General features: G+C 34.8%; 1 protein-coding gene and 1 long non-coding RNA gene across 2 annotated transcripts; both read left to right on the forward strand.

Moving 5' to 3' along the window:
* Positions 1-6601: 6601 nt before the first annotated feature.
* On the forward strand, positions 6602-16012 carry LOC586172 (centromere protein M). Its single transcript, XM_030984852.1, has 5 exons — positions 6602-6722; positions 8177-8256; positions 9186-9284; positions 9938-10109; positions 15864-16012. Exons 1-5 carry the CDS (start codon positions 6642-6644, stop codon positions 15996-15998), a joined length of 567 nt encoding a protein of 188 aa, XP_030840712.1. The 5' UTR covers positions 6602-6641; the 3' UTR covers positions 15999-16012.
* LOC105440318 lies at positions 13207-15054 on the forward strand. Its single transcript, XR_004064050.1, has 2 exons — positions 13207-13440; positions 13710-15054. It is a non-coding gene; the product is annotated as an uncharacterized LOC105440318 (long non-coding RNA).
* Positions 16013-16037: the final 25 nt, after the last annotated feature.

A 16037-nucleotide genomic window follows, 5' to 3' on the forward strand; every position in this document is an offset into this window, starting at 1 on the left:
TTTATATAATATCTCAAAAAATACACTGAATATAGAGTTGATATTTTAGGATGATATTATCGAGAAAAATATGGCCTTTCATTCATCAAAATCAGTACTACTTCCGGGTTGAGCCCAGTGGGAGCTCTGGTAAGGAGGCTGAAATCGGCATTGCCCCCTTTAAAATTTCGAATAGCAAATTTACAACATTTCTGTGGATTTTTTGCCAAACATTGTACAGTCCGAACTTGTTGCACCAAATGTAACTTTCCATAACTCGAACAAATTAGCGTTGAAAAAAATTCTCATTGATGGTATAGACACATTTTTTCTTGCGCTACGCGCATTTTGTAATGCAACTTTAACATTATGATTAGAAAAATTTGATAATAATACTTTAAGAGGATTTGATGGTATTAATCTATTGAGAGTTATCTAATTTTAGCCTAAAAGTTTTAACCAAATTGCACGGATCCAGTCTCAAAACTCAAAAAAAGTAAATCCGCTTCTGAGGGGGGGGGGGGGCACAATTTCTAGGCAAAGTAAACCACCTTCCCCCGCTCTTTGGTTACATTAAGAAAATGGCCCGTTCTGTTGCAATGGTATGGACCATAATCGAAAATTAAGTCTCAATAGTCATCGCGAGGGGGGGGGGGGTCACTTTGAGAATAATAATGTTTTATATATGTTTTTGTTAGGTTTTTTTTGTTTGAGCTCATGTTTAGAGGGAGGTGTTTAAAGATACTATGTTCCATTTTGCAGGTCAAAAAACGAAAAGATTTAATTCCAACGGCATTTGAAAGACAATACTTATTTAGAACCTCCCTCATATTACGAAAGGGTTTCAAAAGAGCTTTTTGTGGGAAAATAACGACCATTATTTTGTCGAATCGACATTGACACTGCCATTTTCTCATCTGGTTATGGAGTACAAGCTGTTCAAACCCAGTTACAAAATGACATACTAGTTTTATGTGAATGGATGAATGAATATAGTTGTTAACACAAACAAAACTAAAGTTATGTTATTTTCAAGTCGAAGGAAGAAGAATCCAGTCAATTTACAAATAAAAATGGACGGTAAACTTATAGAAAATGTAACAAAATTTAAATATCTGGGTGTTATTGTAAATCAGAACTTAGATTGGTTTCCCCATGTCAATGATGTTGTCAATAGGATTATGAACTCGCTTATATGTATGCTTGACAAAACGTTTATTTACTCATTTATACTATTTTTTAATTCTTCCTCACATTGATTATTGTTCAACTGTTTGGGGATCACTGAAAATGAAAGATTTAAAGCGACTACAGAAATGTCAAAACAAATATTGTCGTTTAGTATTAGATGCAGATTATTATACGCCTGTACAATCTATGTTAAATTCGTTAAGGTTGCAATCCGTCAAACACAGATTGGAATATAACTATCAAGTACTTATGTATAAAATCCTGAATAATCTTGCTCCTGTTTATCTAAAACAAGCTCTACCTCAAAGTGCTAACCCGTATCCCACGAGATCAGTTTCAATGCATTATTGTACCTTGCCAAACCCGGAACCGATTTCAAAAAACAGACCTTCATGTATACAGCAGCAAAGTTATTCAACTCACTACCCATACTTACCAAATGTTCCGCCTCACTACCCATTTTTAAACGTAATGTCCGTGAAATTCAATTCAAGTGAGTTGATTTTGCGATCGCTCACATGAAGTATTGCTACCACCCTCTCTCTCTCTCTCTCTCTCTCTCTCTCTCTCTCTCTCTCATCTTCCATCTTCATTTAATTTCCTATTTTGTATAAAATGTTTTATAGTTTGTTTATATTATGTTATTTTTTAATTATTGTATATTTTGTATATTTGTATGTGTATTGTAAGATATTTGAAATGTAATTGGTTTGTGTACAGCAGGGCTCCCTTGTAAAGCAGGCCTTGCGGCTTGAATGGGACTACCCTGCTTTTTATAAAGAAAACATGAATAAATAAATAAATAAATAAATAAATAAGTGATTGCAATCACTTAAGGTTAGGCTGATTTCCAGACCCTTGTACCGAATGGTCGTACGTTTTGTGCTGCACAAAGATTTAATCACTTTAATTTTAGCCATTAAGTATAGGTTGTTGATCATAGACAAATGCTCATGTGCCTGTTACAGCTCATTTTATGTATGTTATTACCAAAGAAAAAAAGGACACCGGTCAGTCACTTGACCCAATGGTGTTTGACAGGGAAGTCTAGAAAGTAAACGGACTTCCTTGCATATTTTGAATGCTATAGGACACTGCTAACTTTCACAGATCGGACATACACGAGATATTCATAATTCCTGCAAATTTCTATACAAAATTTTAAGGTTGGCTGCAAAAGGGACATAGTATCTTTAAACCATTTACACAAGGACATAATGCAAGACAACTGGCTTGACAGGAAATCCGAAATGCTTTAATCAACGCATTTCACCCTGACTGCTGTATCTGGTGAGAAATCAGGTTCGAGCAAATAGAATCATTAAAAGTTTGTTTGTTTGATTGCTTGTTTATTTTATTTTGTCACGGTTACAAACAAATACAATAATAATGTGCCCGCATTCAACAAATGCTGTTTTTCAGCGAGGCCGTGGTTACATAAAATTCGAACAATAGAATATTAAAAAATGACATTATGCAAGTTATATTATGACATTTGAAGTACAAAATCGAATAATAGTGACAAAAGAGAGATACAAAAAACATAATAACATTTATATCCACGAGATGAAATAAGTGAGCCAATATTTTCAATTTTACTGATATCATAGGGCAAGGTTTGATGCATGGTATAATGGACTATGCTAAAGAAAATTGTGTGAAGTATTGGAAGGGCATTTGTGATTTAGCATATAATTATAACGAACATGTAGCCTAAATCAGTATTTAATTCGATCAATGAAGATTTTTTTTTTAAAGGTGAACCAAGAGTGTAACAAATTAAATATAGTAACCAAAGCCTCCTTGACCCAGTGTTCTTTCAGCATGTCAATTTCAAGGGTATTATAAAGATTTCAGTGCGAAATCTACTGTTCACTCCGAGTACAGATCTCAAACATCTATTTTGTAGAGTTTGAAGTTGTTTTTAACGAGTTTCTTTACCGTTCATCCAAATTGCGCTGCAATGAGCGAAATAAGGCTGAATTAAGGTTTTGTACAGTATTAATGCTATCTTTCAGTGTGAATTGCCTCATTCACTTTAAAGCAAGATAGCCTATACGTCTTTAAAACCCTTTTCTTTACATGGTCTATTTGTGGATTCCATGAAAGATTGCAGTCAAACAAAATCCCAAGATATCTGTATTCCATGACTCTAAATAATTTGATGTTATTTATAGACAAATATCAACTTTACAGAAACGACCCAAGTTTGACTTTGAACCGGTCAACATGAACTGGCATATTTTGTCAACGTTAAGCAACAATTCATTATTTCAAATCAACATTGATTAGTTTCTAAAATATCTTTGGGTCTTTTGCAGCAAAGTACATGCAAGTGTCATCCGCATACAAAAAAGGGGAACATTTTGTTGATTGATTTTATACAAATCATTCAGAGTGTTAATCAAAATCAATGGCCCAAGGATACTTCCTCTGCGTGCAGATTATTTCAATTTTGATTGTGCGTAATAGTTCATCTGAAACAGTTTGAACTGGCAATAATGCATTACTATCCAGACAGCTTTGTTTCCTAATTGTTTCGCCTCACTGGAGAGTTTCAATCAACAAAATGTTTGCTTCGCAGAAAATGAAATCAGAGGACAAAGGCAATAATATCAGGTCAAAGGTCAAGGACGAAAGGATTTTTCTTTCCTTATTCCCGATGATAGTGCATGACCAAAGAATTGGTAACATGAGAAATGGTTATAAGCAAAGACATTTTGGTCAACAAAAATAAAATGGAACTGCTGTAATTAAAAGATTTAAAGACCGGCAATACTACTGGGTCAGAAGGGATTAGACCACACAGCGAGGTCACTGACAGGTGGCTATCTCATTAACTCAGCTCTCAACTAACATAAGAAAAAGAGGATCATGGGGGGGCCAACAGGCACCGATTGGGGAAGCAAGTAGCTACAAGTAGGACAGTGGGGCTTTAAAGGTACTATGTCCCATTTGCAGGCCAAAAAAATGAAAAAGTTAAATTCCAACTGCATTTGAAAGATAATACTAATTTAGAACTTCCCTAAAAAAGGGTGGGCTTGAAAATGTCTTCAAGTGGGAAAATAACGACTATTAGTTGTCAAATCGACTTTAGGGCTATAGAGCCCAAAAGTAATAGTCTTGATTTTCAGACAATTATTGTACCGAATGGTCATACGTTTTATGCTGCGCAAAGATTCAAACAGTTTAATCTTGGCCATCACAAGAAGTGGGTTATTGATGTAGTCAAATGCTCATGTGCCCTTTACAACTCTTTTCATGTATGTTATTACCAAAGAAGAAAAAAGCCACAGTCAGTCACTCAATAGTGTCTGACAGTGAAGTCTAGCAAGTAAACGGGTTTCCTTGCATAATTTGAATATGAGGACACTGCTAACGTTTAAATTTCACAGATAGGACATACATGACATATTCATAATTCCTGCAAAGTTCTACAGAATTTGAGGTTGGCTGCAAAAGGGACATAGTACCTTTAACTCTCAGGTTATCGTCCCATCTTGATCCAAGAGGCATCGTAGACTTTGCCTACTTGTCATGTCTATTACATTACATTACTTAATACGAATTGGGGAATTATATATATACCAATGCCTTTGAATGACCAGCCATTCCGAGTGAGAACGAAATATCATTAAATACTTACTTATTATAATTACAAGATTGGACCAATCAGACATTCCCAGATGATGAGACATCTATACATTTAAACTATCATTCTTTAATTTTAATAAACTTGACACAGTTTGATATGCATCATACGGATTGTTCTACCAGTGTCCCATCTAGAATACCCTCTTTATTTAGCTTTATATCATAGATCTATGAGAAACTTATCTTTGGAACCGGTGTATTATCGAATTTGATATGATTGCAGGGCCCTCAGGGAGAACAGTATGAATACTGATGAGTCTACCCTGGGAAAACAAACCATATTATTATTATTATTATCAATTTATACCAGTGCAATATGAAACATAGTTAATTGATGCATCTTGCATCCACTGTTCCTCCTCTAACACTGACACGATTGTGCCCTCTTTCAATTGAGGAAAACACAGGGGAGTTGAGTCACCTGCACCCCCCCCCCCCCCTCCCCACACATGTTTGAATTGCAAAGAATAATATATTCAGAGAGAGAGAGAGAGAGAGAAAAGAGAGAGAGAAAGAGAGAGAGTGAGAGAGAGAGAGAGAGAGAGATAGAGAGAGAGGGGGAGAAAGGGAGAAAAGAAGGTGACACGACGCGTTTTTAAACCCTGGATCCATTCTTCGCCCCCCCCCCCCCCCCCCCCCCCCCCCCCCTCTCCCGTAGCGACACTAGGTTATACCAAACACTGAATGAGAAATATTACTGAAACCGTTTTGGTGTTCAAAATTGTAACTAAAACTTCATTTTTAGACAGAATAATGCCAAAGGTTGTCCAACCATGGGACAGGGGGACAACCCCCTCCATCTTCTCAAATCCTAGTTACGGCCTGATCTATGTTAGGGATTTGTATTCTTTCCCATTAGTTTTGTTGAAACTACCATCAATGCATGTACATATTATTTGAATATAAAAAGAAAATGAACTAATGAAACACGCAAACCGGCCTCCCAGACAAGGACTCAAACTCTGTATGCATTCATGTAGAGCTGTTATAAGATCCCCCAAAGTGCATGATTCCATTCAGATTTTCAGTTTTAATGAAATGCTTGATCGCTTTTATAAAGGCCCAGTCACGTTGGCCCTGTCACGTTTATAGCATTCATCATCATGTCTAGACGAATGCACAAAGGTAATAGAAATTCTCTCAATGACGCGGGGAAATCCAGGGCATATATTCCCAAAAAAAGTGTATGTTGTCTGTTTTATTTTGGCGTTCTATACAAATCATGCAGACATTGGACAGCACTGAGTGGATCTACATGCAGCATTCAGGAATTACAAATCGATAACAATAATCAATATCCTAGATGGATTATTGATGATTGCATTTATTTCGTCATGGCTTCCTAATTATTAATCAGTGAAACTCTAGTCAGATCTGAAACCGACTCAACAATACTTAATTGTTTGTAGGAACTTATGACTGAGATATATATCTCAAATATCTCAAATGTGCATTGCCCTAGATATTTACTTGTTGTATAGTATAAAATCAGGAGCTTGGCGTTCACAATCAATACAGCCGACTTTCTGGCTCCAATAATTAAACCTGGGTCTTGTTTCATAAAAAATTGTTATCAGTAATAAGATACGGTAACTGTGATAAGCTACTAAATATTTTACATTTGATTTGCTATGATCAGATTTGTTAGAGATTTGTGGCAGTTTTCATTCATAGAAAGTTTTATGAAACAGGGAATCGATTGCCCAACTGCTGCATCCATAAAAAAAAATCCATAGTATCGCATATTTCGATTCCACAAACTCATGGGGGCGCTACACATCTTTGCGCGAAATACAAAACTTACATTGGAGTCGAAAATGGAGACAATTTTAGGTGCTAAACAACCCGTTTTACATCCTTTTAATAAGCTCCCGGAGTTGAATTCAGCCGTTGTGTTGGTAAGCATCAATGAGATTTCTTTTCTTAACTCAACATATGTTGGAAAGCCTTCCTTTACCTTCCAATAAAGCACCAATATCATTCTAAGTAATTTGAATTGTCCCACACATTGACTTTTGTGTTGTTGATATTGATAATACTGGCTTTGGCACTTTATTTTTATTTATTTATTTATTTATATTTCACCAGGGTAGCCCATTCAACAAAAAGTTGGTCTTCCATGAGGCCCTGCTTGGCTTTGCACATCGAAAATTCGAAATTAGTGTTTTTAGTACTATTTTTGTTTATGAACCTGACTGAGGTCCATAGACCCTAGATAGGTCTAGACTACTTTCTTGAAATCAGGTGATTTATTAATATTATTAGGCCTACAGTGAATCTTGTGTGTTTGCTAATTGGTATAACTATAGGGCCCTACTCTCTTAGCAATCTAGATCTAGATCGACCTAGAAAGAAAGTCTAGGCCAGTTATTTAGAGTGAGCATATGATATTGCATAAAATGATAAATTTACACACAGAAAAGTAGAAAAAGTGAAAAAGGAAATTGAAAACTCAACCCGGCCCTGTCCCTGGCTCTGCTGAGTCAATTCTGTTTTCAGTTAGACCTTGTGTATAGTAGGATCTAGGACTGACTTCAGACTATAGGCCTACATGTACAATAAAAAGTGATGTGCAAGTAAAAATCGTGCTTCTACAGTATAGAATTGACGCCTAGATCTATATTATTATTATTGTGTGTATAGTTATTAGCCACCTTCTTCTTCTTCTTCTTCTTCTTGGTTCCCTCCAGGATTGGAGAACTGCGGAGTGTATCCTTCGCAGAATGAGTAAATAGATAGTAGAGACAATACAAAACTGGGTACATAATATCAAAGATCGCAAGACGTGAAGATGACAGCTTATGCAGGAGCTGCTTTGTTCACAACAGAATGTTTAATGTGCATATCTAAGATGAATGTTAGGGATGCAGCATGATAATCCAGGGCCTGAGCAGTTATGGGTGCGTCGTCGTTAACTCCAAGGAGGATGAGATTTGTGATGACGACGGCCACGAGATGAGGAGGAACTAATTGTAATTGATGTTGAGTGCGAGTTGATAGGGGAGGAATAAAATTTCACTTTCAACTTAGAAGACCCAAATTTCTAGCAGATTAATAGTTGAAGAGTCCCTGAAAGAACCAGGCTAAGTCAAACAAATGTAAAGAAATTAATACATGCTTCCATTGATTGTAGTGTTCATTCTGAACTAGGTAGTGCAGAAGTGAATTATATTTGTCACACACTATACACATTCCCACATAGGTTTGGTCCAATGACTACTCCGAGATTCTTGTGAGACCAGACCAGACCTATAGGTCAATGTATGTGGGACTGTGTCACTAATTCATTAAACTGCACCACTAGTTTAAAATGAAAACCAAATCTTAATCATGTTAAAATGTTACTTTTCAGCTGATAGGATTCCAGTCTATCAAGAAGAAAGAGTTGGCTGAAGCCATGGTGGCACTCAACACTGAATTCTGCCTTCAAGTGTAAGTTTATATGCGAAGAGAAATACATTCAAAAGACAGCGGTGATCTCATTTTTCACAATATCAAAGAAGAATACTGGTATCCATCCAGATGTATTAATTCATTGTGATCTTGGCAATTTCATTTGAAAGACCTGAATATTTGATGCTTTAACATCGATTCACTGTAAATGATTGAGTCATCTGAATTCTCATCAAGTTTTTTCAATGTCTGACACTAGATTTAAACAAGTTTATACTCCAATCTCCCATCCTGAGTTAGTTGACAATGATATACAGATGTGAATTAATCGAAGGAAACTCCTGTCACGTTAATACTTGCAACAATATTCATGTTCTTTTAAGTTAAGTGCACTATGTTAGAGAGGGATTATTTCAAAGATATCACTAAATTATGACATTTTTTCTTATATTTTGTAACTACAATGCTTGACCATATATTTTAGAAGGAGAGCAATCAATGTTAATTGATAACAGTTATTGATGTGAGTTTTTGTTTCTGTCAGCTCAATAATAACATCATTTAAATAGCAACAAGAAACAACAAATGGCTAGTTTACTCATCTGATTATCTCATCTGTGCCTCTTTTTTTACCTCACATTTTTCTATGAGTCATCCTGTTAATTCTCATATTCCTTCCCTGGTGTTAAGCTGAGAGTTGTGTTTATACATTTTTTATTGATGAATGAAAGGTACTTGAAATCCATAACTTTATTTCTATCCACTATAATGTCATTGTTAACCAAAGCCACTGAGCATTGACTGGCTGAAGACCCAGAATGTTTGCTCAGACCCACATTGTTGTACACTACCTACAGTACATGTACCGTAGTTCTAGCCATCTATAATTTTGCCAGTAAACCAATTAGCTTATATTGAATAGAATAACAATAATATAAATAGAGCTTTTTTTTTATTGATTTCCTTAGCCGTACTGCTACCCAGCTGCCGCTCCCATCCATTAATGATGAGCAGAGACCTAAGATTGACCTGATTGTCTTCATCCTTGATGTAAATGTCAATATGAGGTGAGTATGTAAGACTCTTGGTGGATGCACACAAAGTTTGCTGCTAGGTTTCAAGAGTGGTTTTCCATTGCCTTTTATCTTATTATTGGGCTGAATTTCTAAATTGTTTACAGAGAAGGCAAGAATGATATTAGTAACTACTTAAAAAGAATGTTGATTTTTGTTTTGAATGGCACTATGATGGATCAATGTGTTATTAACCAATATAATAAGAAAATCAAGATTAACTCTGGTCTATTAGGGATAATCCGTTAGAGTTAGGTTGCATTTGTCTTGCACTAACTATGAATGGTTGATTAATAAGGGAAAGGGAAATTGTGTGTGTGTTTTTTTTAATGCGATTTTGGAATCATTACAATCATGATAAAATGATTAAATGATGCTGAATTTACAGAACAAAAATGATTTTAAACTATGGCCAAAGGGATAACTTTTTTTTTATAAAGTTTTTATACAAGAACATTTCAAGAACAATACATCTCATGTAATAGTGCTGTTATGGTATTCCACATCAGACATAAGAGTTGACTCATAAATAAATGCTCATCTTGACCTGTGATCACATTCTCCTTTAAAAGTTGTGTTACAATATTCATTTTTAAATTTCCTATTGATTTATAGAAGTTACTTTGTATTGTGTCTTTGTCTTTTAGCCTGAAGACTGTTGCCGATTCATTGCCACATTTAGATCCTACGTACTTCCTTGGGAGGGTTTGTTTTCTAGCTCTTAATGCCCCCAGTGAGAAGACACAATGTGCTGATTTAGGAGACATTCTAGCTCTATGTGATGCATATGATTCACCACTGATCTGTGGAGATCTAGAGGTAAGCATTCACTCATCCTTGACCTTGATACTGATAGCAAGGTGCCATGTTTTAAGTTTAATATCATTGTTCATAGGAGTTTTTAATCGACATGTCATAGTGACACAAGTAGGGGCAACTCTCCCATTTGTCCCAACACATAAACTAAATGGAATACTTGTTTATCAGAAAGTTATTTTGTTTTTTTGCTAACTTGAAGGAAAAAAATGCTGAAAATCTCAATGGTCATTTTCACAGTAAAGGGTGTAACTCTGAAATTTGAACATTTTTATCTCTAGTGATCTCATAAAGCTACAGAATTCAAAGATATTTTGGCATATGACTAACCTACTTGGGTGCTACCTTGGGTAGCATAGACATCTTCAGGGATTACTTCGTTAAATTTTGGCAGGCACATAAGTACCCTAAATGTGACCCTTTTGGTGTACACAAAATACATAGACATTTTTGTAAAGCCCTGCATTTTTTTCAGGAACAGTGAGGATTGTTTTTGTTATGCAGAATGTGAAGTTAGATGTTCAATGAAAAGTGCCAAAGAAGTTTAAACTGTAACGGCTCATCTATTTTTGAGAACAGAGTGTTGTAATTTGTCGTTTCGGAGACTTCATTTTCCGTTAACAATAGTTAACAAACTTCATGTGAAGAGCTCTGGTTTGAAAAGTGCTTTCTATCATTTCTTTTGTTCTTGATATAACACTTGATATCTATACTTCCAACTAATGACAAAATTTTTCTGAGCATGTTGCTTGTAAGAATTTTTTAAAAGTTTGACTGAGTCGACCCAATTTTCCGTTAGCTGATTTGAAGCCTCCGAAACAAACTATTCGGACAGCTTGTACAAATATGAATGTAGGAATTTATCCAATTATTACATCAAAATGTAGCATAAGGACCCCTAAGTCACTTGTCAATAAACAGCTTAGATATTCCCAACTATTAGAAAATAATAGACATTACAAACTTTCCGTTAGCACTTGAAGCCTCCGAAACACTTGAAGCCTCCGAAACAGCAAAAAGATTATTTTTCATTTTTTAAATACCTAGACCGATGTGTTTCATGTTAAATCTGCATGGCAATCATATGTTAGGATGTGCAGGCTCCCTTGAAGTTGAAAGTAAATAGATATCCAGTTAATTTTTTTCAAGACTTACTAATAACCAAAAAAACTTGTTTCGGAGGCTTCAAACTGTAGTTAACACCATATTTTTTGCTATTGTGATTTTATAGATAGGGGAATGTTTACAGTTTTCCTATTTTATGTTTGGTTTTGGTCTAATAAAGTACAGGAATGTGTTAGATGTTATTGGATTTTTATATTTTTAACGATTTACAATAGTCAGCATTTCAGAAAGAAATTTTACACCAGTGCTAGGAGTATTCACCCGTTTCAAACCTTGATAATGTAAGAATCATTTACCAAATAATAAAAAAAGTTGATACATATAAATCTTCCAAGTTTAATGAATATTTTAATATATAAAATATCAAAATGAATCACTATATTTTCCCAAATTATAAGACATCCTTAACATTTATCCAATTTGTTTCGGAGGCTTCATTTGGTGTTAACCACATGTATTATGCTCTTTGCCAACCCCTTAGGATCAAATGGCATAGGCCATGCCATCCAAAAACCATTTGTAACAGTAGGAGAGAAATTTGGTGGGTAAAGAACCCTCTAGAATTGTTAGGGAAGCAGTGTGTACAACCCCTTTTAAGACAATGGAATATAATAATATTCGGTTCTTTTATAGCACATATTGAACGTCTCTATGCGCTTCCAAATTTGAAAATTATTACCCCGGCTTTAGCATGGCTTCCATTACGGCGCTTAAGCATTTCAAGGAATTAATTCCTGCCAGGTAGCCAATTTACCTCACCTGGGTCAAGTGTGGCAAATGTAGATTAATGTCTTGCCAAAGGACATTAGTGCCGCGGCAGGACTCGAATTAATAGACCATGAAGATCTTGAAGATATTGACAAGGTTACAGCAACATGTGCTAGCAACATCTGATACTACATGTAGTTAGCATCTCTTCCAGACAGGCATGAACACTGCAGACAGTTCTCTCATTTCCTTACTGTTATGCACAAGAATATAGAGGTAAGAACTGTATATTGTGTCCTTTAATTTCTTTACTTGTACTTTTTTTAATGTGTCATTGTAATGGAACTGATGTGTGAAAGTTTTTAAAGTTTAGATTTGTCACTAAAAATATAGTGAGGCCTAGTTAAGATCTGTATTGTACATTGTACATGTACCTTTATCATACTCATTTTTTGTTGTTGTAAAGGTCAGGTGACATCCAAATATAGTTTGATTCCTGTTGATGTGCAGCCTAAAAAAAAATGCTCCAAATCTCATTCATTTTGTGACATCATCTGTAAATCATTAGTGAGCTAACAAGAGACAGTGGTATGTATAATAGCTTAACCAGAGCTGATCACTTGTTTACAATAGACCATACAATACCAACATATGAGTTGCTATGTCAGAAGTGGTGTAGCATCACCAGGAAAAGAAAGGTAATGTGGAGGTATTTGTGAGCATGTGCTGAGCTGGAGAAAGTTACATACCAATTTCTCTTGTTAGCTCACTAATGATTAACAGATAGATGAATGAGATCTGGAATATTTATTTAGGTGGAGCTTAGCAGGTCTAAGAAAATTATTGTAAAATATTTTAAAATCTATGAAATATATTTATAACAAATTATGAGCTGTATGCCGCCCTGCACATAAACATGAATCAATTTATATTTGGATGTCACCTGACTTTTAAGGTTTGCCTCAGTACCAAATGTTTAAATTAGACTTCTGATATACATGTGTGTACAATATACAGGTCTATGACTATGCACAATGGTAAACCAGTAACAATGAATGAAATCCTTGTACATATTACAATTTTGAACAGGTTATTCCTGCAAATCCATGGGCAAAACAGATTAAAACAAGTCTGTCATTAATTAGTAATTAGTAATTAAGATTTGTGCAATGTACACATTAAGCATCCTTAGTGATGGTGCCCATATAGACTACTGAACTAGTTCTTAAAAAACACATGGATAAATAATAAAATATTATGTGATTGTGATGCACTATGCAAATATACGTTCAAGATGTACTTTTAAAATCAAACAAATTTATTGTTTTTTAGTGTCCAAGCTCAGATATATGTATGAACATTGTTCTGTGCAGTACAAACTGCTAATTTCCTATTTTCTTCTCCAATTGCAGCATCAAATGTGAGCGATTATGTTGCCATATATTTTGATGCACCTTCATCTAGCAGCAGGATTACAAGTGGGGTGGTTTTCATGGCTCCTGTAAGTATTAATTACCCATGTTAGATCTCAGATTATTAAAAAAACATTTAACAGGATCGACTTTCTTTATTTGAGAAATACTTAGACAAAAAGATTTTTCTAAAATGTATATGAGCAGGTGTTGTGGTACTGAACAAAGTTAAGAGGGTGAATTAAAATAAGGGACTGTGAGATATTTCAAGGAAGTGAAATGGATTCTGAAAGCTGTTTATCTGTGTTTTAATGAAAGTTTGTATTTACTATATTCTTATTTTGCTACTACACTGTAGGTAAAGGCTTTGATTGATGACAATGTCAAAGTCAAATTCATGCGCCAGAACAGCAATGGTCTGTATGAATTTACAGAGGACTGTGAAGCCCATCAGCCTAAAAAAGATGTACCGGTAATACAGAAGATGACTCTACCAACCAGGACCCCTACCCCAGCAGGCAGAGCTTACCTTTATAATTTTTAAGAAGGAGAACTGGACATGTTGGCAGATAAATTTCTTTGAAATAAGAAGTAGATCACAATTGTGTTCCAGGACAAAAACCTGTAAATACTTACCATGCTATTGGTTTCAAATATATGAATGTCTGTGTAAATGTAAACACATAACAAACAAGTTCGTGGAAGCCACTGTGCGGAAATTTAATTCTTTGCACTAAGAATAAATGATGACAAAGACGCAAGTGAAGGGTAGTGGTACATTGCTATGAATTAACATAAATGGTTTCTATGTGAACAATTATTTTAAGTACTTTACTTACAGTTCAAGATTTCATCAAACCTTCAAAAGTAAGGTTAAATTTCGCTTTGTATATTGCCTTTGTAGTTGACAATATAGTGTGTTAACATGTTTGAAGCCTCCGAAACACTTCTTTGAACTGATCCTATACATGTATATGTTTCCTGAATGTTTCAACTTTGATATGAGAAAAGTGATTTCCTTGGAAATTACATACTTGACAATATATTCCCTGAGTATCAGCACAGATTTGAAATCCTCATGGATTCTATTAAGTGACTTTGCAATGTTTGTGTACTGAACATAAAACTCATCGTATTAAGTAAAGATAATTTGTAACATACATGTACCGTACTTTATATTAACAAGTATTTTTACTCTCTAAACAAATGTTTTAGGTGTTATATTAGTAATTTACCATATCATTAACAGTTTTAAGTTGAATTTTTCTTAATATGTTACCTAAGTAATGGACAACATTTTATGTTAACATGATTGAAGCCTCCGAAACAGGCATTTTGTTAACCTGAAGCCTCCGAAACACACACATAAGAAATTTTCAACTTCCTCATTTGAAATGCGATTTCTTTGGAATTTGCATGGTAATTAGCCCTCACTGAATGGTATTTGTAGAGTAATTTTTATTTTGCTCCCCCTCTTGGAAGATAGGTAAATTTGAAAAATTAAATGTCAAAGTCATATTTTATCTTGAATTTGACAAACGCATTGAATTTTTTTAAAGACCAAATAAGTTTGACCAAAAAAGCTTTATAAGCCTTTAAGTACATTAGAATAGCAAATGAAAAATTGCAATTGAATTATGTTTGGAGAACAAATGTTGTCATTTAAGTTGATAGAATTAAAATGTTGTTTTTGTTCAAATTTATCATATTTGTCACAGTTGTTCATTATTTTTCCAGGTTTCTCATGTAGTTTAAGCTCCAGAACCAAAAAAAATCCATAATTTAGACACTTATAGTACTAATTTTAGTAGAAATGATTATGAAAACATATTTTGAAATTTTGACCCTGTTTGAGAAAAGTTACACCCTTTACTGTGAAAATGACCATTTATGAGAGGGCTCAAACACATATACACAAAGTTCTGTTTGGATCAAGCCTATCTTTATGTTTTAACTATATCTTTCCCTTTTTCTCTATGAAGTGTCAGCTTATTATTTTGTGACCAATACAATTATTCACAGTCAGTAAGGGTTTTTTATTTTTATATTGCCTGCTTTGTTTTAAAACTTCTCCCCCCCCCCCCCTTTGGGACATGGTCAATTGGCAATATATGACACTTACAGTTCTTAGGGCCCCCAAATTGAAGCTCTGGACCTTCAAAAGTGTGCAGTTTAAACAAGAGGCCTAATTACAAACATACTCTAAACTATTAATCTAAACCCTCCGTTAAAAATAAGTTAATTCAGTGTGGAGCCCTGCATTTGGTTATAGATATGATATTGGAATGGAGATATTGGCATTAAGATGATAGAGAAACACTGCCAGTAATTCATCTACTCAGGCTGGGGCTGTCAAAAGAAGCTTGATAAACAGATTCAACAGCAGTTTGGACAAACTGTAACATGTCAGATAAGGTCGTAATCAGCTGAGCAGAGTACTATCCTTAAGCTACAGCTTGAACAATACAGAATGAAACCAATGCTTCATTTTTATTTTATTCTGCCCAATCAGACACAAGAACAGAGGGAGTCCCTTGCAAGACGTCTTGTTGAGATGACGGAGATAGCTGCAGGATTTAAGAATGGTATAAGCCCCCTCCTTATCCAGTCTACAAGACGCTCATATCAGTTTGTGAAGAGCCTCTAACAAGGTTGAACTGTGAAAGACTGTGCAAAACCAGTATAC

Source organism: Strongylocentrotus purpuratus, unplaced genomic scaffold (genome assembly GCF_000002235.5).
Source record: "Strongylocentrotus purpuratus isolate Spur 01 unplaced genomic scaffold, Spur_5.0 spur5_scaffold_14, whole genome shotgun sequence".
In the NCBI taxonomy this organism is placed as follows: domain Eukaryota; kingdom Metazoa; phylum Echinodermata; class Echinoidea; order Camarodonta; family Strongylocentrotidae; genus Strongylocentrotus; species Strongylocentrotus purpuratus.

Coding starts and splice junctions, on each gene's coding strand:
- LOC586172 (XM_030984852.1), top strand. CDS start 6,642: ATGGAGACAATTTTAGGTGCTAAACAACCCGTTTTACATCCTTTTAAT. Junction 6,723..8,176: donor TGAATTCAGCCGTTGTGTTG/GTAAGCATCAAT, acceptor GTTACTTTTCAG/CTGATAGGATTCCAGTCTAT. Junction 9,285..9,937: donor GATGTAAATGTCAATATGAG/GTGAGTATGTAA, acceptor TTTGTCTTTTAG/CCTGAAGACTGTTGCCGATT.